The sequence below is a fragment of the Sciurus vulgaris genome (genome assembly GCF_902686455.1).
Source record: "Sciurus vulgaris genome assembly, chromosome: 1".
Taxonomy (NCBI): domain Eukaryota; kingdom Metazoa; phylum Chordata; class Mammalia; order Rodentia; family Sciuridae; genus Sciurus; species Sciurus vulgaris.
In genome coordinates, this window is record NC_136461.1 from 177,623,713 (window position 1) to 177,647,383 (window position 23,671).

Sequence of the window (23,671 nt, forward strand, 5' to 3'; positions counted from 1 at the left end):
AGATGTGTGATATTGCTTAATATATTATATAAACTGCCTAAAAGCATATGATACACTGAATGTATTCTTTGCTTTTAAACCAGATGGCATCTTAAAAATATAATATACATTTAATTAGTAAAAGAATTTGAAAAAGAGGCAGAAAAAATATAATCACTCATAATCTTGATAATCTAATGGAAGTATTAATAACATTTTAATATAATTTATCTTTTAAAGACTCTTATACATTAAAAAACCTTAAAACTAATCATCCAGATAATATCATATTAACATTTCTTGTAAACTCAAGGTTCTATGATTTATAATGATGATGCCAAAGAATTTTAAAGTATATGTTTGTGCCATTGTGTGATTCATTTGATCAGATATAGGTTTCCTTCTAATACTGACCAATTTGTTGCTCTGTCCACTCTGAATTATTATTTTTACTTTTTGTGGTACTGGGGATTGAACCCAGGACCTTGCATAGTTACACCTCCAGTCCTGCTCTGAATTATTAGTTCTTGTAATCTACTTTGGGAAAAAGTAATTTTTTTTTCTTCATAATGTACTTGGATTTTACCTGTAAAATGTAATGACCCTATTCTCTGTGAGCAAGTTTTAGATTTTTGAGAAACACATTTTTCTTTACAATTCTCTAAAATAAATGATAATTAAAAAAATGCTTGATACTTGATAAATAATATTTTTTGATTGTTTCCGTAGATACAAACATTAATTTTATTATTTGGAAACCAATTATTTGCAGTTACCCTGATAACACAACCAATTATGTTGCTGTACTTATATTTATCATGTAGTTCAGGTAATTAGAAACTATAGAGAGTTATTTTCAGTCTTAACTTTGGTTACCATGGAGATAAACCAATATGTACACAGAAGTCACAACCATACATCCATTTGTACTCATTTTTTGCATGTTTACTGTGTACCAGGTATTATTCAAAATTCTTGTATCTCAGAGATGAATAAGATATAATCCCTGCTTTCAGAAGTTTCATTTACAGAATATTATTAAGACATTATAATCCTCAGATAAAGCATTAATCTCCAGGATATACAGGGAACTCAAAAAACTTAATACCAAAATAAAAGAAAAAAAGAAAGAAAATAACCAACTGCCAAAAACCCCCCAAATAAACCAATCAATAAATGGGCAAAGAAACTGAACAGGCACTTCACAGAAGAAGAAATATGAATGGTCAAAAAATATATGAAAAAATGTTTAACATCTGGAGAAATGCAAATAAAAACTACACTGAGATTCATTTCACCCCAGTCAGAATGGCAATTATCAAGAATATAAGTAACAATACATGTTGATGAGGACATGGGGAAAACGTTGACTCATACATTGCTGGTAGGACTGCAAATTGGTGCAACCACTCTGGAAAGCAGTATGGAGATTCCTTAGAAAACTTGGAATGGAACTGCTATTTGATCCAGCTGTCCCATTCTGTGAACTTAAAATTAGAATCCTACAGTGACACAACCACTTCAATGTTTATAGCAGATCAGTTCACAATAGCCAAGTTATGGAACCAACCTAGGTGCCCTTCAACAGATGAATGGATAAAGAAAATGTGGTATATATACACAATGGAATATTACTTGGCCATAAAGAAGAATGAAATCATGGCATTTGCAGGTAAATGGTTGGAGTTGGAGAATATCATGCTAAGTGAAATAAACCAGTCCCCAAAAACCAAAGGCAGAATGTTCTTTCTGATGTGTGGATGCTAACCTACAACAAGGGAGGAAAAGATTAGAAGTTCATTGGACTAGACAAACTGAAATGAAGGGAAGGGAGAAGGGATGGGAATAGAAAAGACAGTAGAATGAACTGGACATATCTTTCTTATCCTTATATATGAATACATGACCAGTGTATATCCTTATCATATATAACCACAATAATGGGATCTTAATTGGAACAAATTATATTTATTCTATGTATGTATGTATAAAATGTCAAAATATACTCTATGGTCATGTATATATAGAAAGAACAAATAAAAAATAAATTAAATTAAAAAGAACATTATTAAGACTTGGGTGTGTCACATTTAATTACTTTTTTGATTTATTGTTTTATTATTTTTATCTAGATTTTATTCCTGTATTTTCACATATATAATGTATTTACAAAGTTCTATAGTTACAAAAAATATGCAGTGAAAAGTTTCTTTTCCATGGCTCTTTCCTGTTGCTTAATTTCTTCCCCTTGAAGAATATTTCAAAGGGATTAGTAATTTTTTTGAATTTCGATATGAAAATTCAGATTTGAAAAGGACGGTCTCATTTATTGTGTAACCACTGTGTGCCACACACACAGATATGTGCACTTCAACATCTTATTTAGTATACTTAATATCCTTTACTTGGTATTCTCACGATTTTATTAATTACAAACAGAATGAAATAAAGGGACTTGCTGATGATCATGTAAATACTTTTTTACGTTAAAAAGTTGTTATTTTTTTTCCCCTAAGAAAATAGTTAGAAAACAGATCTTCACCCCAAACTGGAACCAACAGGAGCCAGATGGCAAAGCAGAAATGTGGTTAGAGAGGCACCAGATCAAACAGGCAAATGTGGAAGGATAGGTTTGTAGCTGAGAAATAATAACTGAAAAAAATTATATGTCTCAAAATTCTGCTTATTTGGTACTTATTTTTCAGTTTGTTTTTCTTCTTTTCAAGTTACAGACCATCTTAGTTTAGCTTATAACAGTCCCTCCCTCTTTAATTGTCATGTCTTTTCAGTCTTTTCAATTTGTCACAGCCTCTTGCTCCTTTTTTGGTTCCATGGTTTTGACATGTTGTAAGAGTTCTTGTTAGGTATTTTGTAGAGCAACTCTCAATTTAAGTTTATTTTGATGTTTTCTCATGATAAGACTGGGGTTATGAATTTTAGGAATATCATAGTAGTGTATCAGAAGGTTAACTTTGATCATGTGGTTCGGGTGCTCTATGTCAGTCTTCTTCACTATAACGTAATTTTTCTCTTTCCATTTTCTGTTGGTTATAAATTTCTTTTCTTTTATAACCTTATTTCATATATATATATTTTTTTTAACGTGGTACTGAGGATTGAACCCAGGGCCTCACTTGTGCTAGATGAGCATGCTACCACTGATCTTGGTTAAAAGTTGAGTCAGTAATTACAGTCCCCATTTAAAAGGAGAGGAATTAAGCTCCACCATCTGGAGAGAGGATGTCAAAGACATTGTGGACATATATGAAAACCAACAAGTAATTAATATTTTTGGGGGGAGGTGCTTGAGGCTATTAGTTTTGCCCAGTAATGTTAACCTTCATCAGTGAATCTTACCTGCAGCAACTTTTGTGATTTTCTAATGGTGATTTCCTATTTTCTTCATATCTTTTACATTTATTATCTGGAATTGTTCTGTGAAGAAGATATGTCCTTTCTTCTTTATATATCAATATCTATCTATATATGTATCTATATCTATATCTATTTATCTCTCTATATATCTTCTCTATATATCAATAGGCATTCATGGGTATTTATTTTTAGGGGAGGTTATAATTAATTCTGTTATTTATTTTGGCTTAAAATTATCCCAGCTTTGGCCATTAGGAGATCTTTTAGGTTGATTTCTGTGCCCTTTGCACATGTTGTATTTTGTCAAACACTTCCTTACCTTTTAACATTACAAGATAAACTAGGTTTATCTTCATTTTTTTTTTTCTGCCCAGCTGAAAAATCAGATATTTCTTCAAGTATTTTGGGTTCCTTTGATTGGAAAATGGTATTTAGAAACCAAGATCTCTGTGCAGTGTATACTGGTTGTTAGTGGGGTGTCAGTTTCTAGGTTCTGTCAGTGGATAAAATAAGGAAATAATGTGTGTATCCTAACCTATATAGACACACATCTATATTTATTTTTGTCTATCTATCTCTGTAAATACCTGTCATCTTCCTTTATAATATGTAAATATACATGGTTTCAGAGTGGTTTCTCTAATTTTAAATTCAACACTACAGATAGGGTTCATTCCAGCCACCTTTGTTTATTTATTTATTGTTTCTGACAGTGAGAAACCTGTCTCTCATTATCTCTAATATATCTACTTAATGTTGGAGCCCAGTATACCTGTAAATCAGTTTCAGAATTGGTAGCCTGTATAGTTTGAAAACTTACTTACCAGACTACAATGTTTATACAGATTTTTTTTTTGTCTTTGGTATGATTATCTAGTTGAAAATATTCTTTCTCCATGTTATTAGGACATCATCTTTTTCCCCAATCCTGGTCAGGGAAACTGTATTATATATTTTTCACGAACTTAGATTCATTCGTCACATTCTGCATAACATCTGAGGATTTCTCTGCCCTCCTATTTGATATTTTAAAAATTAACATAAGATTTTCTCTGTGATGCAGAGTTTTATGGGTTTTGAGAAATACATAATCAGGTATCCAGCAACACAAATTGTACAGAACAGTTCCAGCATCCTAAAAATTCCCTTGTGTAACCTCTTCGTAGCCAGGAACTCCCACTTCCATTGAATGCTAGTAGCCACAAATCTATTTTCTGTCCCTAAGTTCTGCCTTTTACAGAATCTCATATTTCAAGTTCAACATTATATAATTTTTGTTTCTTATATCTTTTTCTTAGTAAACTGAATTTATTCAGCCATGTTGTTCATGAGTAGTTCATTCCTTTTTATTTCCCAGTAAGATTCCAATGTATGGCTTTATCATAATTCATTCATTTATCTGTTGAACATTATCTTGGCTGTTTCCATTTTTTTTTTTTTTTTGGTTAGGAATAAAGCGGCTATGAATATTTACATACATATTTTTGTGTGAACAAATGTTTTGAGTTTAATTAAATACCTAGAAAATGGGATTTCTGGGTCTTATGCCTTTTCCCAAAACTTTAAAATCACTGTCACTATCTACAAAATAACTTGGTGAGAGTTTGGGATCGCCTTGACTCTAGATCAAATTGGTAAGAAATGACATCTTAAAAATATTAAATCTTCTTGTTCATGAACATGACATACCTGTCTCTTATTTAGAGCTTTGATTTTTTTTCTTCAGAAATATTTAGTTTTCCTCATATAGATTTTGTGACTCACTTTTTTTTGGTGCTAATGTAAATGGTGCTATCTTATAAATTTCAAATTTCAATTTTTCATTGCTTGAATATAGGAAAGCAATGGGTTTATTAACTTGCTAAAAGTACTTATTAATTCCAGAAGTTTTTTTTGTTGATTATTGGGGATTTTTAATATTGAAACTCATCGATGTTCATTCATCTATGAACAAAGACAGTTTTATTTCATTCTGTTGTTCCGCGTACCTTTAATTTCCTGGTTTTATCTTACTGCATTAAGTAGGACTTCCAAGGTGATGCTGAATCAGAGTAGAGAGACAGAACATTCTTACTTGTTCCCCATCTTTAGGGAAATGCCTCTACTTTCTCACCATTAAGTGTGATGTTAGCTGAAAGTTTTTCTATTTTAAAATCATATTGAGGACATGTGCCCTATTTATTTTTGTTGAGAATCTTTTAATTTTTCTTTTTATCACGAATGGGTATTAAATTTTGGTGAATGCTTTTTTACACCTGATGTTTCTTCCTTAGATTGTTGATGTGATGGATTACTTTGATTTTCAATTACAGAAACAGCACACTTGGGATAAATCCCACTTAGTCATGGTGTACAATTGATATTATTCATTGTTGGAGTTTATAAGAGATATTGTTCTGTACTTTTAATTTCTTTTAATATCATTGTTTTTGGTATCTGGGTGATGCCAGTATAGAATGAGTTAGAAAGTATTTTTCTCATCTTCCATTTCTGAAAGAGATTGTAGAGGATTATTATAATTTCCTTTTTAAATGTTTTTGTTGAACTCAGCAGTGAAAACATCTTTGCTTAGTGATTTCTATTTTGCAAGTTATTAATTATTTATTCAATTTCTTTAAGAGAAGTATACCTATTTGGTCTATCTATTTCTCCTTGTGTGAGCTTCAGTAGATTGTATCTTTCAAGGAAATAGTCTATTTCATCAGTATTATCAAATTTGTGGCATAGAATTTGTTCTTAATAATTTTATTATCTTTCTAATGAGATCAGTACTGATGAACTATCTTTCATATCTGATATTAGTAAGTTGTATTTTCTTTTTGTCTTGTTTGTTCTAGCTAGGATGTGTCTATTTAGTGGCCTTTTCAAAGAAGTGGATTTTGGTGTTACTGACTTTGTCTACTGACCCTTTTAAAATTTCATCTGTAATTTTTATTATTTTTTGTTTAGTTATTTTGCACTTTTTATAGTTCACCAAGGAAGAAGCTTAATTTGTTGATTTTAGAAATGCTTTATAATATAAACATTGAATTCTAGAAGTCTCTAACCTCTGCTTTATCTATATTGCAGAGTTTGATAGGTTGCTTTTTCATTTTCATTTAGTTCAAAATATTTTTAATATATTTTGTGACTTCTTTGACACATGTATTAAATAGAAGTATGTTGTTTAATATCTAGATATTTGGGGATTTTCCACTGTAGTTTTGTTATACATTTCTAGTTTAATTCCATTGTGAACCCAGAGCATACTTGGTGCAACCTGTATTCTTTTAAATTCATTAAAGTGTATTTTATGCCCCCTCCACAAGTATTCTATCTTGGAAATTGTTTTCATGTTAACTTAAGAAGGATGTATGTTTGCTATTATTGAAGCATTATAGGATGTTAATTAGATCCATTTTCTTGATAGTACTATTCAGTTCAACTGTATTTTCACTGATTTTCTGCCAGCTGGGCATAACACTTGACTGATGGAAGTATGAAGAACTTAACTGTTATAGTGGATTCATATATTTCTTGTTGCGGGTATATCAAATTTTGCCTACTATACTTTGAGTCTTTGCTACTGGGTACATGTTCAGTGAAGATTGCTATGTCTTCTTGGGGAATTCACCTCTTTTTTGTTATGAAATGCCCCTTCTCATCCTTTATTATTTTCCTTGCTCTGAAATTGTCTTGGTTTGAAATTAATGTGGATGAGTTAGCTTTCTTCTTCTTATTTCTTCTTGTTATTGTTAACATTGTATATCTTTCTCCATCCCTTTACTTTTAGTCTATTTTTAAAATACATATATTTAAAGTTTGTTTCCTAGTACAACAATTGTGTACAATTTTTCTCTCAAGTTTTTAAAAAATTTCCTTTGTCTAGTTTTCTGCAGTTTGAATGGGATAAACTGAGGTGTAAATTCTTCAGTATTGCTATGATTTTAATATGATTTATTCCCTTTGAAAATGATATTGAATTCTGATTTCCAGTTTGTGTTGGGCGGTAGGAACTTTAAGAGGTAATTAGGTCGTTAGTAGGGATTAATACAGTTCTCATGGAAATGAATTAGTTACATGAGAGAGTTCACTGTAAAGCAAGGCAACCCATGTTGTTTTGTATCTTCTGCATACACCTAAGCAGAATCCAGCAATTATAGTGAAGTATTTATACAGGTTTCTGCTGCTGGACCTCTACTCATGGTAAGTCATGATGCTCTGTGTTTGCTTCTCAGTCTGTCTGGTTTGATGGCAGCCATTTGGCTTGTGACTTTAACTCTTTAATGGCTCTAAGGAGAGTTGTTAATTTTCAGTTTATTCAGCCTTTTTTCTTATTGTGAGGATGGGAGTGATAATCATCCAAGCTGTTAACTGGTTGTACCCACTAGAAGTTTTACATAAACTTTTTGGAATGCAAGAACATAGAAGTCATTGTCAATGTTTTCTGTCAGAGAAATATATGAAATAATTAACTTTTCATGTTATCAGTTCTTAACTTATTGTCTCAACATGAGTATTAATTTTAGTCTGATACTTTTGAGATTTGATTTTATCTAAAATATTGGCAAAAAGAATAAGAATAATTTATACTCTATTATATTTAAAGACATTAACTATACTGCAGTATATATAATACATATTTTATTTGGAAAGATGATACAAATGTTTATATATTTGATAGGTAGGTATTTTGTAAAGCCAAGAAATGATTCCTGGCTTTTTAATTAAATATTTTGGGTCTATTGACCTTTTCAATTAAAGTTTTTAAATTGGAAACTAGAGTAATATCAATGTGTTTAGGATAAAAACTTTTGTCACTGATTAAGAGCAGCATGATTTTTTTTTTTTTAAATCTTATCCTTCCCCTTTCCCTCCCTCTTTCCTTTATTTTACTCTGCTTCTGCATATGAGAGAAAACATTCAATCTTTGAGTTTCTGAGTTTGGCTTATTTCACTTAGCATGGTATTTTTCCATTTCCATCCATTTACTAACAAATGCCATAATTTCATTCCTTTTTGTGGTTGATTAGAATTCCAGCATGTGTATGTGTGTGTGTGTGTGTGTGTGTGTGTGTGTGTGTGTACCACAATTTCTTAATCCATTCATCTTTTGATGGGCATTGGGTTGAGTCCATAATTTAACTATTTGAATTATGCTGCTTCAGACAATGAGATGGATATATTGCTGTAGTATGCCAATGTTAGATCTTTGGGGAAAATACAAGGCATGGGACAACTGGGTCATATGGTGATTCCATCCTTAGTCTTTTGAGGAATCTCCATACTGCTTTCCACAGTGACTGTAGTAGTCTGCAGCCTAAAACAAGCCTACATTTCCCCCCCCCAACCTTTTCAGCATTTATTTTATTCATATTCTTGATCATTGCCATTCTGACAGGAGTGAGATAAAATCTTAGTGTAGTTTTGATTTGCATTTCCCTGATTGCTAGAGATGTTGAATATTTCTTCACATACTTAAGAATTTTTGCAGATTATCAAAAAGGATTCTTTTTTAGCAAATATCTTTTCATTTATATACTTATTCAATATTTGTTGTTAACATATTGTTGAGTCAATATGGCAGTCTTTCTTTGCATTACCTTTTTGTTTATTTACAAATTGTTTTATACTAAAAAGATTTTTGTCTTTTTCTTGAAGAAATACAAAATCTTAGATACTATGGCTTTCTTTTTTATTTTAATTTATTTTGATTGTACACAAATGGGATACATGTTTTTTCTGTTTGTACATGGAGTTACAGCATACCATTTGCGTAATCATACATTTACATAGGGTAATGATGTTTGATTCATTCTGTTATTTTTTTCCTTCCCCCCCACCCCTCCCACCCCTCTTTTCCATCTATACAGTCCTTCCTTCCTCCATTCTTGTCCCCCTCCAACCCCCCATTATGTGCCATCATCCACTTATCAGTGAGATCATTCACCTTTTGGATTTTTGAGACTGGCTTATCTCACTTAGCATGATATTCTCCAATTTTATCCATTTGCCTGCAAATGCCATAATTTTATCATTCTTTATGGCTGAGTAATATTCCATTGTATATATTACACACAGTTTCTTTATCCATTCATCAATTGAAGGACATCTAGGTTGGTTCCACAGTCTGGCTATTGTGAATTGAGCAGCTATGAACATTGTTGTGGCTGTATCTCTGTGTTATGCTGATTTTAAGTCCTTTGGGTATAGGCCGAGGAGTGAGATAGCTGGGTCAAATGGTGGGTCCATTCCAAGTTTTCTAAGGAATTTCCACACTGCTTTCCAGAGTGGCTGCACTAATTTGCAGCCCCACCAGCAATGTATGAGTGTACCTTTTTCCCCACATCCTCTCCAACACCTGTTGTTGCTTGTATTCTTGATAATCACCATTCTAATTGGGGTGAGATGGAATCTTAGTGTAGTTTTGATTTGCATTTCTCTTATTACTAGAGATGGTGAACATTTTTTCGTATGTTTGTTGATTGCTTGTAGATCTTCTTCTGTGAAGCATCTGTTCATATCCTTAGCCCATTTGTTGATTGGGTTATTTGTATTCTTTGTGTACAGTTTTTTGAGTTCTTTATATATTCTGGAAATTAGTGCTCTATCTGAAGTATGATTGGCAAAGATATTCTCCCACTCCATAGGCTCTCTCTTCGCATTGCTGATAGTTTCCTTTGCTGAGAGAAAGCTATTTAGTTGAATCTATCCCAGTTGTTGATTCTTGCTTTTATTTCTTGTGCTATGGGAGTCCTGTTAAGAAAGTCTGATCCTAAGCCAACAAGGTGAAGATTTGGACCTACTTTTTCTTCTATGAGATGCAAGGTTTCTGGTCTGATTCCAAGGTCCTTGATCCATTGTGAGTTGATTTTTGTGCAGGGTGAGAGATAGGGGTTTAGTTTCATTCTGTTGCATATGGATTTCCAGTTTTCCCAGCACCATTTGTTGAAGAGGCTATCTTTTCTCCATTGCATATTTTTGGCCCCTTTGTCTAGTATGAGAAAATTGTATTTATTTGGTTTTGTGTCCATGTCCTCTATTCTGTACCATTGATCTACCTGTCTATTTTGGTGCCAATACCATGCCGTTTTTGTTACTATTGCTTTGTAATAGAGTTGAAGATCTGGTATTGTGACACCCCCTGCTTCACTCTTTCTACTGAGGATTGCTTTAGCTATTCTGGGTTTCTTTTTCTTCCAGATGAATTTCATAATTGCTTGCTCTATTTCTGTAAGGTACATCATTGGGATTTTAATTGGAATTGCATTGAATCTGTATAGCACTTTAGGTAGTATGGCCATTTTGACAATATTAATTCTGCCTATCCAAGAACATGGGAGATCTTTCCATCTTCTAAGGTCTTCCTCAATTTCTTTCTTCAGTGTTTCGTAGTTTTCATTGTAGAGATCTTTTACCTCTTTGGTTAGATTGATTCCCAAGTATTTTTTTTTTTTTTTGAGGCTATTGCAAATGGAGTTGTTGTCCTCATTTCCCTTTCAGCTGTTTCGTTGTTTGCGTATAAAAATGCTTTAGATTTATGCGTGTTGATTTTATAGCCTGCTATTTTGCTGAATTCATTGATGAGGTCTAGAAGTTTTCTGGAGTAGTTTGTTGGATCCTCTAAATATAGAATCATGTCATCAACAAATAGTGACAGCTTCAGTTCCTCTTTTCCTATTCGTATCCCTTTAATTTCTTTAGTCTGCCTAATTGCTCTGGCAAGAGTTTCGAGGACAATGTTGAATAGAAGTGGTGTAAGAGGACATCCCTGTCTTGTTCCCGTTGTTAAAGGGAATGGTTTCAGTTTTTCTCCATTAAGAATGATGTTGGCCATGGGCTTAGCATAAATAGCCTTTACAATGTTCAGGTATGTTCCTACTATCCCTATTTTTTCTAGTGTTTTGAGCATGAAGGGGTGTTGTATTTTGTTGAACGCTTTTTCTGCGTCAATTGAAATAACCATGTGATTCTTATCCTTAAGTCTATTGACATGATGGATTATGTTTATTGCTGTACGGATGTTGAACCATCCTTGCATTCCAGGGATGAACCCCACTTGATCGTGGTGCACGATTTTCTTAATATGCTTTTGGATATGGTTTTCCAACATTTTGTTAAGGATCTTTGCATCTATATTCATCAAGGATATTGGTCTAAAATTTTCTTTCCTTGATGTATCTTTTCCTGGTTTGGGTATGAGGGTGATATTAGCTTCATAGAATGAGTTCGGTAGGGTATCCTCCTTTTCTATTTCCTGGAATACTTTGAGAAGTATTGGAATGAGATCTTCTTTGAAGATCTTGTAGAACTCAGCTGAGAATCCATCTGGTCCTGGGCTTTTCTTGGATGGTAGGTTTTTAATGGCTTCTTCTGTTTCATTGCTTGATGTTGATCTGTTTAAATTGTGTATGTCCTCCTGGTTCAGTTTGGGAGGAGCATATGTCTCTAGAAATTTGTCAATGTCTTCCGTAGATTCTATTTTGTTGGAATACAGATTTTCAAAGTAGCTTCTAATTATGTTATGTATCTCAGTGGTGTCTGTTGTGATATTTCCTTTTTCCTCATGAATTTTAGTAATTTGAGTTTTCTCTCTCCTTCTCTTTGTTAGTGTGGCTAAGGGTTTGTCTATTTTGTTTACTTTCTCAAAGAACCAACTTTTTGTTTTGTCAATTTTTTGAATAGTTTCTTTTGTTTCAATTTCACTGATTTCAGCTCTGATTTTAATTATTTCCTGTCTTCTACTACTTTTGCTGTTATTCTGTTCTTCTTTTTCTAGGGCTTTGAGATGTAATGTTAGGTCATTTAGTTGTTGACTTTTCATTCTCTTCTGGAATGTGCTCCATGCAATGATGCAATGAATTTTCCTCTTAGTACCACTTTCATAGTGCCCAGAGATTTTGATGTTGTATCATCATTCTCATTGACCTCTAAGAATTTTTTTTATCTCCTCCCTGATGTTTTCTGTTGTCCATGTTTCATTCAATAGCATATTATTTAGTCACCAGGTGTTGGAGTAATTTCTGTTTTTTATTTTGTCATTGATTTGTATTCTCAGTCCATTATGATCTGATAGAACACAAGGCAGTATCTCTATTTTTTTGCATTTCCTAAGGGCTGCTTTGTGGCATAACATATGGTCTATTTTCGAGAAGGTTCCACATGCTTCTGAGAAGAAAGTGAATCTGCTCATTGATGGATGGAATATTCTATGTATGTCTATTAAGTCTAGGTTATTGATTGTGTTGTTGAGTTCTATGGTTTCTTTGTTCGATTTTTGTTTGGAAGATCTATCTAGTGGTGACAGTGGTGTGGTAAAGTTACCCAGAATTATTGTGTTGTGGTGTATGTGATTCCTGATATTGAGAAGGATTTGTTTGATGTACAGGGATGCACCATTGTTTGGGGCATAAATATTTACTATCGTTATGTCTTCCTGATTTATGGTTCCCTTAAGCAGTATGAAATGTTCTTCTTTATCCCTTCTGACTAACTTTGGCTGGAAGTTCACTTTATCTGATATAAGGATGGAAACCCCCGCTTTTTTACTGAGTCCATGTGCATGGTAGGTTTTTTTCCCATCCTTTCACCTTTAGTCTGTGGATGTCTTTTTCTATGCGATGAGTCTCTTGAAGGCAGCATATTGTTGGGTTTTTCTTTTTAATCCATTCTGCCAGTCTATGTCTTTTGATTGATGAGTTTAGGCCATTAACATTCAGGGTTATTTTTGAGATATGATTTGTATTTCCAGTCATTTGGCTTATTTTTGGTTTTTAAGTCGGTTTCTCCTTTGAGTGGTTTTTGTCTAAGGTAGTTCCTCCCTTTGCTGACCTACATTGTTGTTTTTCATTTCCTACTCATGGAATATTTTGCTGAGAACATTCTGTAGTGCAGGCTTTCTGTTTGTAAATTCTTTTAACTTTTGTTTATCATGGAAGGATTTTATTTCATCTTCATATATGAAGGTTAGTTTTGCTGGGTATGGGATTCTTGTTTGGCAACCATGTTCTTTCAGAGCTTGAAATATGTTGTTCCTGGCCCTTCTAGTTTTTAGAGTCTGGGTTGAGAAGTCGGCTGCTATCCGTATTGGTCTGCCCCTATATGTAATCTGATGCTTTTCTCTCGCGGCCTTCAAAATCCTATCTTTATTTTGAATGTTAGGCATTTTTATTATAATGTGCCATGGTGTGGACCTGTTGTGATTTTGTGCATTTGGTGTTCTGTAAGCCTCTTGTATTTGATTTTCCATTTCATTCTTCAGGCTTGGGAAATTTTCTGATATTATTTCATTGAATAGGTTGTTCATTTCTTTGGTTTGTATCTCTGTGCCTTCCTCAATCCCAATAATTCTTAAATTTGGTCTTTTCATGATGTCCTATAGTTCTTGGAGATTCTGTTCATGATTTCTTACCATCTTCTCTGTTTGGACGACTTTATTTTCAAGATTAAATATTTTGTCTTCATTGTCTGAGGTTCTGTCTTCCAAGTGGTCTAGTCTTTTGGTTATGCTTTCCATTGAGTTTTTTATTTGGTTTATTGTTTCCTTCATTTCAAAGATTTCCGTTTTTTTTTTTTTTTTTTTTTTTTTTGAGAATCTCTATCTCTTTGTTGAAATGATCTTTTGCTTCCTGCAGGTGCTCTTTCAGCTTATTGGTAACATCATTCATTGCCTGCATTTGCTCTCTTATCTCATCCTTTGCTTCACAAATCATCTTAATCATGTATAATCTGAAGTCTTTTTCTGACATTTCTTCTAACATACTGTCATTGGATTCTATTAATATAGAATCTGGATTTGTTTGGATCATTTTCTTCCCTTGTTTTTTCATGTTGTTCATGTATCTTCCCCTCTAGCAGTGCAGATCTGGGGTATTGCAGTTTTCCCCCTATAGGCTTATAGTGGCCCTATAGGTTTCCAAAACCCTTTCTTTAAGGGAAGATGAATATTAGCAGTGCCCAATTCAGACACTATGCAATCCTAGACCAAATAGCCTGTATGAGGACAATAACAAAATTGTCATAATAAACAGAATGAGTTAAAATATTATCTTCAATAAAACAAAGAGATTTGCAATAAAGTCTGCAGTTTCTAATGGAGGACAAAGAGGATGCAGAGGGATGTAAAATGTGGCTGTTAATGGGATAAGAAAAGATTATACATAAGTTCTAGATAATAGAAAGGGTGAGAGTGTAATCAAAAGAAATTGGATGTTAGCATGAAAAAAAGGGAGAAAGAGACTCCGAGGGAACAGGTAAACAAAGGAAAAGAGAGCAAGAAAAGTAAAGAAATAAAAACTTTAATTTTTTCTATAAGGAGAAAAAAGAAAATCTACAGTATAATGGTCATATAGTAATGGAACCTCCCAGTGTTTAGTAGCCTGATGCATGAGAGGTACCTGACAATGAGCTTCAAGCCTCCAGCAGGCGTCGCAGGATGGGATTTGCCCCACCTAAAGATCGGAGCTTCGACTTCCAGGATTATCAAAGATGGCCGCTCTGGCTTCGAAATGTGGTGGCAAATGGGGAGCTGCAGCTCAGGGTGAGGACGTGGTCAGCTGGAGGTCCTGGAAGCAGGATGTGGTTGGTCAGGCAGGGGTCCTGGAGGTCTGGTGTGTTTGGTGTGGTTGTGGGATCCTGGAGGCTGGGTGCAATCAGTCAGTCTGGGGTCCCAGTGATAGGGCGCAGTCAGTTGGTCTGGGGGTCCTTGTGTCAGGGAGCAGTCAGTCGATGTGAGGGCCCCAGAGGCAGGGAGTGATCAGTCAGGCTGAGGGATCCTGGAGACGGGACTCAGTCAGATCGTCCAGGGGTCCTATGGGGCCTGGCTGTTGTCTCAAAATGGCGGCAGCCACGTGTAATCAAACCTGCAGGTACTGTGACAGTGAACTTCCAGGTAACAGCAGGCAGCTGGTGCTCCACTGGTGTCGGCAATCAGTTTGCTGACTGTTGTCAGATGATCGGGAGGTGAACCTCGTGCATTTGGTGATGGATATGTGTAAGGCAGGTGATGGACCGTCCAGAGGCAGGCAAATGGTGGATGATAGGCGCCTGACAGTGAGCAATCTGCACTCAAAAAAGGCGTTGATATGCTGGCAGACTGCAGGTCTTCACAGCAGACAAATGGGGTAAACACCAGGGAATCGATATGCAGCAAAAACTGCCTCACCAAGAAACAGATATCCTCTGCTTGAAACCGGAGTTACGGAGTGACAAGGAATGCAGTGTTCCGTCCAGCGAAACCGGCGCGGAGAAAGGAGACACCACGAATCTTTAGTTGACGAGATTTATTGCGTCCTCCCTGTTTTCCTGCCTCCTTTGTTCTGCCACTATCTCCCTTCTTCTACCCTCTCCCTCTCTCCTCCCCCAGGCTCCTAGCTTATCAGCCAATTATAGCAAAGCTTTCTCTCACGCAGGAGAGCATGCAGAGGAATGTCAGCATAGCACTATATGGATCACGAGCTGTCCACGCGCGGCATGATATCAGATAGCCAATCCTAGAGCCTGGCTTTAACACGTCATAAGTCTCCAAGGCACTAGTAGTCAAGCAACCTTTTTGGTTACTTCCTTATTTTGGTATCCAGTGCCCTTTGGCTCACTGCCAGGCGCCATCTTGTCCAAGACGGCCCTCAACAAGGCAGCCTCCCTCTAGTCTGCCATCTTGGATCCCTCACTATGGCTTTCTTGTGTTTGATCACTTCTATGATATTTGGTGATAAGTAAATCTTATTAATCCATTATGTGACTATATTTAAATAATAAATTATGTGATTTTTTTTTGCTCTGGGATATAACTTTCACTCTGAAGTTTATGCAGAGAATACATTATATTCTTTTATGGTTTATACAGAGGTATATAGTTACCAATTATATTAATTCATTGCTACACAAAAATATATAATGGTATGAATTTTAATTTATTGCTTATGTCATTTAAAAAAGAAATACTGTAAAAAAAAAGTTCAATCTAAAGAGAAGATTTAATTTACATGATTGCTATAACTTACTAATTAATGAAAGTCCCAGTTGGTGACCAGGTTTAGTTACTAATTCTTAGTCATTAAGAAAGAGAAAGCTAATGAACAGATTAGATTGTTGAGTCATAAATGTACTTCTTATGACCAGTCCTAGGCAAATTATTGGAAGCTGAATTTCAGAGTCTTCACTACTCTGTGCATAATCCTTCTTTAACTTTTAAATATCCAGTCCTATTTTGTTTTGCTATCCAGTGTTCTATATTGGTCTAGTTTGCCCTCCATTTCCTGAATATTGTGAAAATAGTATGTACACTAGTAGTTATGCAGAATGACTAATTTAACTTTAATAAAAGAATAGAACAAGGAGTGAATAACAGTAATCCCAAGATTGACTCAGTAAGGGTACCACATGAGGTGGAATTTGTTTTTGTTTTTATTTTTAGTTGGGAATATTTGTTTGTTCATATCATATATATAATGATTTGAATGCCTAGGTATGGCTCAGTTTCTGACCATGATTTCATAGATTTGGCAATATAAAGATTATTTCTTATCTCAGAATTAGCAGGATTTTTTTCTGTATATGGTTTTGGATAAGACTGTTGAATACTGTAGGACTGAAAACAAAGCTTTATATTCATTTTCATTATGGTATAGTTATGAATAATTTAACTTATAAATATTTTAAATTCAACATACTTTAAGAGCTACTTTTATTGAAGAGACTGGATACATATTTCCCCAATTCATTTATTTACTCCTTTAAGCATAAAAAATCCATTTTTAAGGCTTTAAAAAATTGATTCATAAAATTCTATTTTTATTTAAAATATTTATGCCTTTATTTCAATTATATTAAGGAAGAAATTTAGAAAGCAAAAAAAAAAAGTCTATTTTCAGGTAACTAAATATACATTTGTTTAATATAGTGCCCCAAAAGATTTATTTTAAAAACTTCAGTGAGAATAAAAATATGCAGAAAACTTTAGGACTAAATGTTGTTTTAAAACAGCATTATAATTTTAATATAAGAATCAATGATTTAACTTCTCTTTTTTTTCTATAAAATTGATTGAAATGTATAATTCCTATAGACAGTGAAGCACTAAGTTTTTATATGTAATAACCATAGTTTTTCATGTCCATTATATATGACCACAAAATCTGTAGAGAGAAATTTTTTCCTAGTACAGTGCACTCAGTTGTGCAAACTTATCTTTTTAGGGTCAAAGAAGAACACAAACCACAACCGACACAGTAAGTAAATATATTGAGTGCAGTAGACTTAACTTCTGTACTTCTGCCACATTCTGCTTCCTGCACCTTTGATGGTATTAGCTTACACTAATACTGGATAGGCTGCAGCTAGTGTGTCTTCTGCTTTCTGACTCTCTGGCTTGTAAGAGAGCTGCCTGCAGCTTCTTACTTCATCCACATAGTGATTGGATGTAGTTTTTTGCTGCCTGCTTGTGGACTGGTTAAGTGTTCAAACTTGATTTCTCTATATTCTGATTGCCTGGATGATAATTGGAGCTCACATTTCCATTGGCTGTAGCTTTTGTGCCTGTGTATTTTTATTGTTATGGATAAGAAAACATCTAATCTACATTGTTATTCATTTGGTTATTCAGTTACATTATTTGCTTATTTAAACAGGTGGTTTCCCTTTAGTGGGATCACTGAACTGGTAAATAACGTTCTTCAGCCCCAGCAAAAACAACAAAATGAAAAGGAACCCCAGACGTAAGTAAGCTACTCTATATAGACTATTATAACTGATAGTATAACATATTGAAGAGTATTAACTAAAATACTGCCCTTGGAATAGAATAGTATGCCCATACGTAGGAAAATTGTTAGGGTAAATTTCAATGTTTCTTCTTTAATTATTCCCTGAAAATCTAAAAAAAAAAAAAATTATTATAGGATAGTAAAAAGGAAGAGATAATTCTCCCAATTTTAATATAAATAATGTAAAACCATATCTGTCCAGTAAAACATCTTTCTCCAATAATGCAGTGTATTCCAGAATGTGCTGTTTTCAACTGTGTTCCAGAAGACATTAAAAAGGTACTAACCCCTAAATTCAATCTTTGGTCAAATCATTTTGGAAAGGTTGTTTTAAAAAAGTTAAACAGACTTCTTTATCCTAATAATTCTGAGACCTTAAATATACTTCAAGTATATTAAGACATATACTATATAGTAAACTTATTTGACCCCTGAATCTTGTTTCACTGAACATTTTTAGGCTATAAAGTATGATTTGGGAAATATAATAATTTATTTTCACATTGACCTGAAACATTAAAAACACATTAATTGTACTTCTTTTTGATTTAAAAATATTCCTTTAAAAGTTGTTCGCGACTCACACTTATTCCAAAATTGTGTAAGGGAGAAGTAACAGGTCACTTTTGCTTACACCCTATTGACCCAGATTTATCACAGGGTTCTTAACTAAGTGCAAGGAAATCTAGAATGTCTTCCCATTTTCTCAGGAATAGAGGCAAGCTCTTTTATAGTGAGCAGTAGTAATATCCACCATAGTTAGTTTATATTTGATTCTCATTTATTTGCTTGGATGGAAATTTCAGAATGCCCGAAGTTGAGATTTGCCTGAGGAATACCTATTGCAACAAGGTTATTAGTTATCCTTAGTACCATTGGTTCTATTAAAATGCTTTAATGATTAGGATCAAGGTCTAATTTTTTAAGGCTGAAGGTTAGGATTAATAATATGAAGATAATTCAAATATAAAAGTGTCCTCAGGAAGGGAATTTGCCATTTGCAGTGTTTCAAGAAATAGTTATTTTTATCAGTGGGATTGCAGGTAGATTTTTTCCTTATCTTTGGTGCCAATGAAAAAAACTAAAGATTAAGAGCAATTATGGTGAAAATATGAGAAACTTTTTGTTAATCACTAGGGATTCTGTGATGACTTAGGTCTGGAATGTCCCCTAAGGTCTCAAGTGTTGAAAGCTTGGTTCCCAAAACAACAGTTTTCAGAGGTGGGGCTTTTGGGAGGTGTTTGGATCTTGAAGGCTCTGACCTTATCAGTGAATTAATCCATTCATAGTTGAATGGACTACTGGGAGGTGTTGGAAACTGTAAGCATTGGGGCCTGGTTGGAAGAAGCTGGTCACTGGGGCCATGCCCTGGAAAAGTTTTTCTTGTCCCTGGTCTTTTCCTCTCTCTCTCTCTGCTTCCTGGCTGCCATAAGCTGAGCAGCTTTCTTCCACTACACCCTCCTACCATGATGTTCTGCTTCACCTCAGGCCCAAAACAATGGAATCAGCTAACAGCGAACTGAAACCTCTGAAATTGTGAGCCAAAAATCAATCTTTTCTCCTATAAGTAATTTTTCTCAGGTATTTGTCACAGTGATGGAAAGCTAACTAATATGGAAAATTGATATGACAAGTAGGGTCATTGCTGTGATTATACCTACCATGTGGTTCAGAAACCTTTGGAACTGGTTTGTGAGACGAATTTGGAAAAGTTTGAAGATGCAGTATAGAGAAGGCTTAGAATATCACAAGTACAGCGATATAGCATTCTGGTGTGAGTTCAGAAGGCCAGAATGCCAACAGGAATGTAGACTGTTCTTACGAGGTTTCAGATGGGAATGAGGATACTACTGGGAATTGGACTAGAGGCCACAAATATTACATTTAGGGAAAGAACTGGTCTACATTTTATCCATGTCCTTTGTATGAGGCTAAATTGAAAGGTGGTGGAATTAATCTGGTGGAGGAAATTTCAAGTCAGTACAGTATTCAAGTAGTGGCCTTGGTATTGCTGGTGGTTTTTAGCCAGGTTTATGGTGATAACCAGCAGCAAAAAGCAGAGCAGAAAGATTAAAAAAAACTTGCAGTCTGACCAGAAGGGGGAGTACAAAATGGGGCAAAGGAGGTATAGTTTTTGAAGAAGCTAATGCTATTAAAGAGACTGGAAGCTGAGCATGGTGGCACATGTCTGTAAGTTAGCAACTTGAGACTGAGGCAGGAATATAACAAGTTTTGAGATCAGTCTGGTCAACTTGGTGAGACCCTGCCTCAAAAACAAAAGAAAAGAAAAATCCAAAAAGGCGAAGCTGGGGATGTAGCTCAGTGGTGACAGTGCCTGTGGGTTCATTCACCAGTACACACACACAGACACAGAGAGAGAGAGAGAGAGAGAGAGAGAGAGAGAGAGAGAGAGAGAGAGAGAGAGAGAGAGAGAGAGAGAGAGAGAGAGAGTGTTTTGCACCTGAATAATAGGAAAGATACTTTGAAGGCATCTCAGGAATCAGTAAGATACTATCCATTTCAGGCTAAAGTTATAAAAGTGAAAACTCATTTAAAAGACTTTGAGAAAAGATTACTGGGGAACCCTGCTTAGATGTGATCACCTAGGCAATTTTCTCCCCAGTATTTGTTTCACTGTGCTGACCTGGCACTCAGAAGCCACTGCAGCAGTGATACAAGTGGGCTGTATTACTGCGCCTGCTGGCAGCGTACCTTAGTGTCATCCACATTGGTGGTTTTGCAGGCATGAAGAATTCAAGAGTTAAGAGGTCATGGAGGTTCCCACCAAGATGTTAAAGAAGGGCCTAGGAGGACTGATAATGTATGTCAGGGTCAGAATTCCTATGGGCAACCTCTGAGAGGGCAATGCATGAAGCTGTAAGAGTGAAGCCAAAGCTGCATTGGAGACACCAAGAAGTAAGAGATGTTAGGAACAAGGAACATCTACTGAGGAAACCTGAAGGTAAAGAGCAGAGCTAGCCAAGAGAGAGGCCTTGTGGGCTGCAACTGGCAGGGCCATAAGTGCAAGTCCTGTACCAACCCATTGCGATCCACATCTTGCCACTGTGTGCCCTGGATACTGGATGTGGGTTTTCATTTTGATTTGGTCCTGTCTTTTCTTTCTATTCTACTATTCCCCCCCCGCCTTTTTTTCAATGTGCAATTATATGTTGGAAGTGTGTTACTTGCTTTTTTTATTGTTTTTTTTTTTTTTTTTTTTTTTCATAGGGGCTGAGTTTGCCTTGAGTCTCTGGAGACTTTGGACTTGGACTTTTGGGCAATGCTGGAATCATTAAGACTATGGGGACTCTAGGTGATAGACTCAATGCATTTTTGCACTGTATGATGGGCGTGAGAATTTGGGGGCCACAAGTTGAATGTTATGGTTTGGATCTACAATGCCCCTCAAAGTCTTATGTGTTGGGGACTTGAACCCAAATCCAACAGTGTTCAGAGGTGAAGCTTTGAGAAGTGATTGGATTATGGAGGCTCTAACCTTATCAGTGGATTAACCCATTGATAGCTGAAAGGACTACTAGGAGATGGTAGAAACTAGGTGGTGGAGCATGATTAGAGAAAGTATGTACTGGGAGCATTCCTGAAAGGGTTTTTTGTTCTCCACCCATCTCTCTCTGTTCTCTGACTGCCATGATATGAGCAGCTTTCTTCTACTACACCCCTTTGCTATGATGTTTTGCCTTACTCAGGTCCAAAGCAATGGAGCCAGTTGGCCATGGACTGAAACCTCTGAAACTGTGAGCCAAACTGCGTTTTTCCTCCTGTAAGTTGTTTTTCTCAGGTATTTGTCCTGGGGATAAAAAACTAACACAGGTGCCAATGTACAATAGAAAATAAAATTAAAACTAAACAAAAGAATCTTAAAAAGGAGGAGCAGAGATTTCAAAAAATCAATTCTCATTTGTTCTTGGGTGAAGGCTTTTTCTGAGTCATTGGTTAGCTGTTTTTTCCAAAGATCATGTGTTTTTGGAGGATTCTGAAAATTCCAGCTTAAGGTTTCTAGTTGGAGTGATTTGTAACAGCCCAGAGAAAAGGATTGGCTTCTTTTTAGTTGTGACATGTGACTCTGAGGATCAACCTTTTGGAGCTTTTAGTGAAGTAATAATTGTTAACATGACTTATTATAGTCTTTTCTGTCAAGAGTCTAGGGCAGTTTTTCTTTCATGTTTCTTCCAGAAGATTTTAGGTCATAGAGAGTTGCTTATAAGGATGTTTTTAAAAGACTGCTTGTATCTGTTAATGATAAGACAATGTATCACAGTGATTCCTTTGCTGTAATTACTTATATTAGCTTGCAATAGACCAGATCTAGAGTCAGAGGTGAAAATTTAAAACACATGGGGAAACCTCTTATTAATTCACAAGGATTGAGAGCAGAAGCATCTCCAAAAGTGTTGATGTTATTGTTTTGAAAGCTTAAGATAATAGAAATTGAAGGACTTTTGAGAATGTTGTTAAATTTTAATTTTAGAAATCTATTTGATATTTCTGTCTTTCTGAAGACCGAGGATAATATGGCTACAAGGTGTTTTTCATATAAGCTATGTACATCTTATTGGTTCTTGATTGGTCAAAGCATTGTGATATGGAGTTGTGAAGTGGTGAAGGCCAGTTTCCTGCACATAGATGTTTTCAGGTACAATGCTTCAGTATGAACAATCTAGAATTGACTTCCTCTGTTACCTTAGAACCACCTTAAGTTCCCAGTGGCTCAAGGCAGCATAAATAAATAAAATAATGACAGATTTTTTTGTTCACAAATGCTTTTTAGAAAAATTCTTAAAAGAAGGAAAATACTTCTTGCTAAGTTTTTATGAAAACATAATGTTTTTAATGAAAAGTACATAAACCGAAAGTGTGTAATTCATTGAATTGTTATACAGTGAAATTAGCACCAAGATCAAGAATACAAATATTAGGACCCCCTCTAGAATGCCTCATGCTTCTTTCCTGGAGGACTACCTTCCATCCCTAAGACTAACTTATTCTGACTTCTATCTAGCATGCTATTTTCTATGTAGCATCATTATTTTGCCTGTTTTTATTTAGTTTTTTCACAAGTGGAATCATACAAAATGTAGTCTATTTAGTCTGTATTATTTTGTATAACATAATGTTTGTGATATTCTATTATATGTTGCATGTAGTTTTTCATTCATTCTCATTGATGTTTGATATTCTAGTATCTGAATATACTACAATTTTTTTTATCTGTTTTATAGTGATAGATATTTGAGATTATTTCTAATTTCTTGGTCTTAGTAGTACTGCCATTTACATTCTGATGCCATTATTATTGTTGTCAATTACCTTGAAGGAGAATTTATAGTTACTTGTGAAACTAAAGTACTTCAGCTAATTAAAAATATTTTCAAATATTAAAGCTATTACTATGTCAGCATCTCTATATCTCCAGCTTGTTATTTAATTGGTAATGCTACATGTACTATTTGTTGATCATGCCTTACCATTTGATGTTTTGATGCCTCTGTATCTAGCCAAGAGAAGGAGAAAAAGTGTTTCAAACAGAACACCACAGAGAAGTGATATCCCTCTGT

At 34.8% G+C, this 23,671-nt stretch overlaps 1 protein-coding gene across 1 annotated transcript in view; it reads left to right on the forward strand.

Moving 5' to 3' along the window:
* The window catches only part of RIMS2 (regulating synaptic membrane exocytosis 2), a 631,678-nt gene that overhangs the window by 91,509 nt on the left and 516,498 nt on the right, over positions 1 to 23,671 (forward strand). Inside the window, 2 exon segments of the mRNA XM_079106841.1 lie at positions 17,529 to 17,561; positions 17,961 to 18,047. Of these exon segments, the coding sequence (XP_078962967.1) occupies positions 17,529 to 17,561; positions 17,961 to 18,047 (120 nt within the window).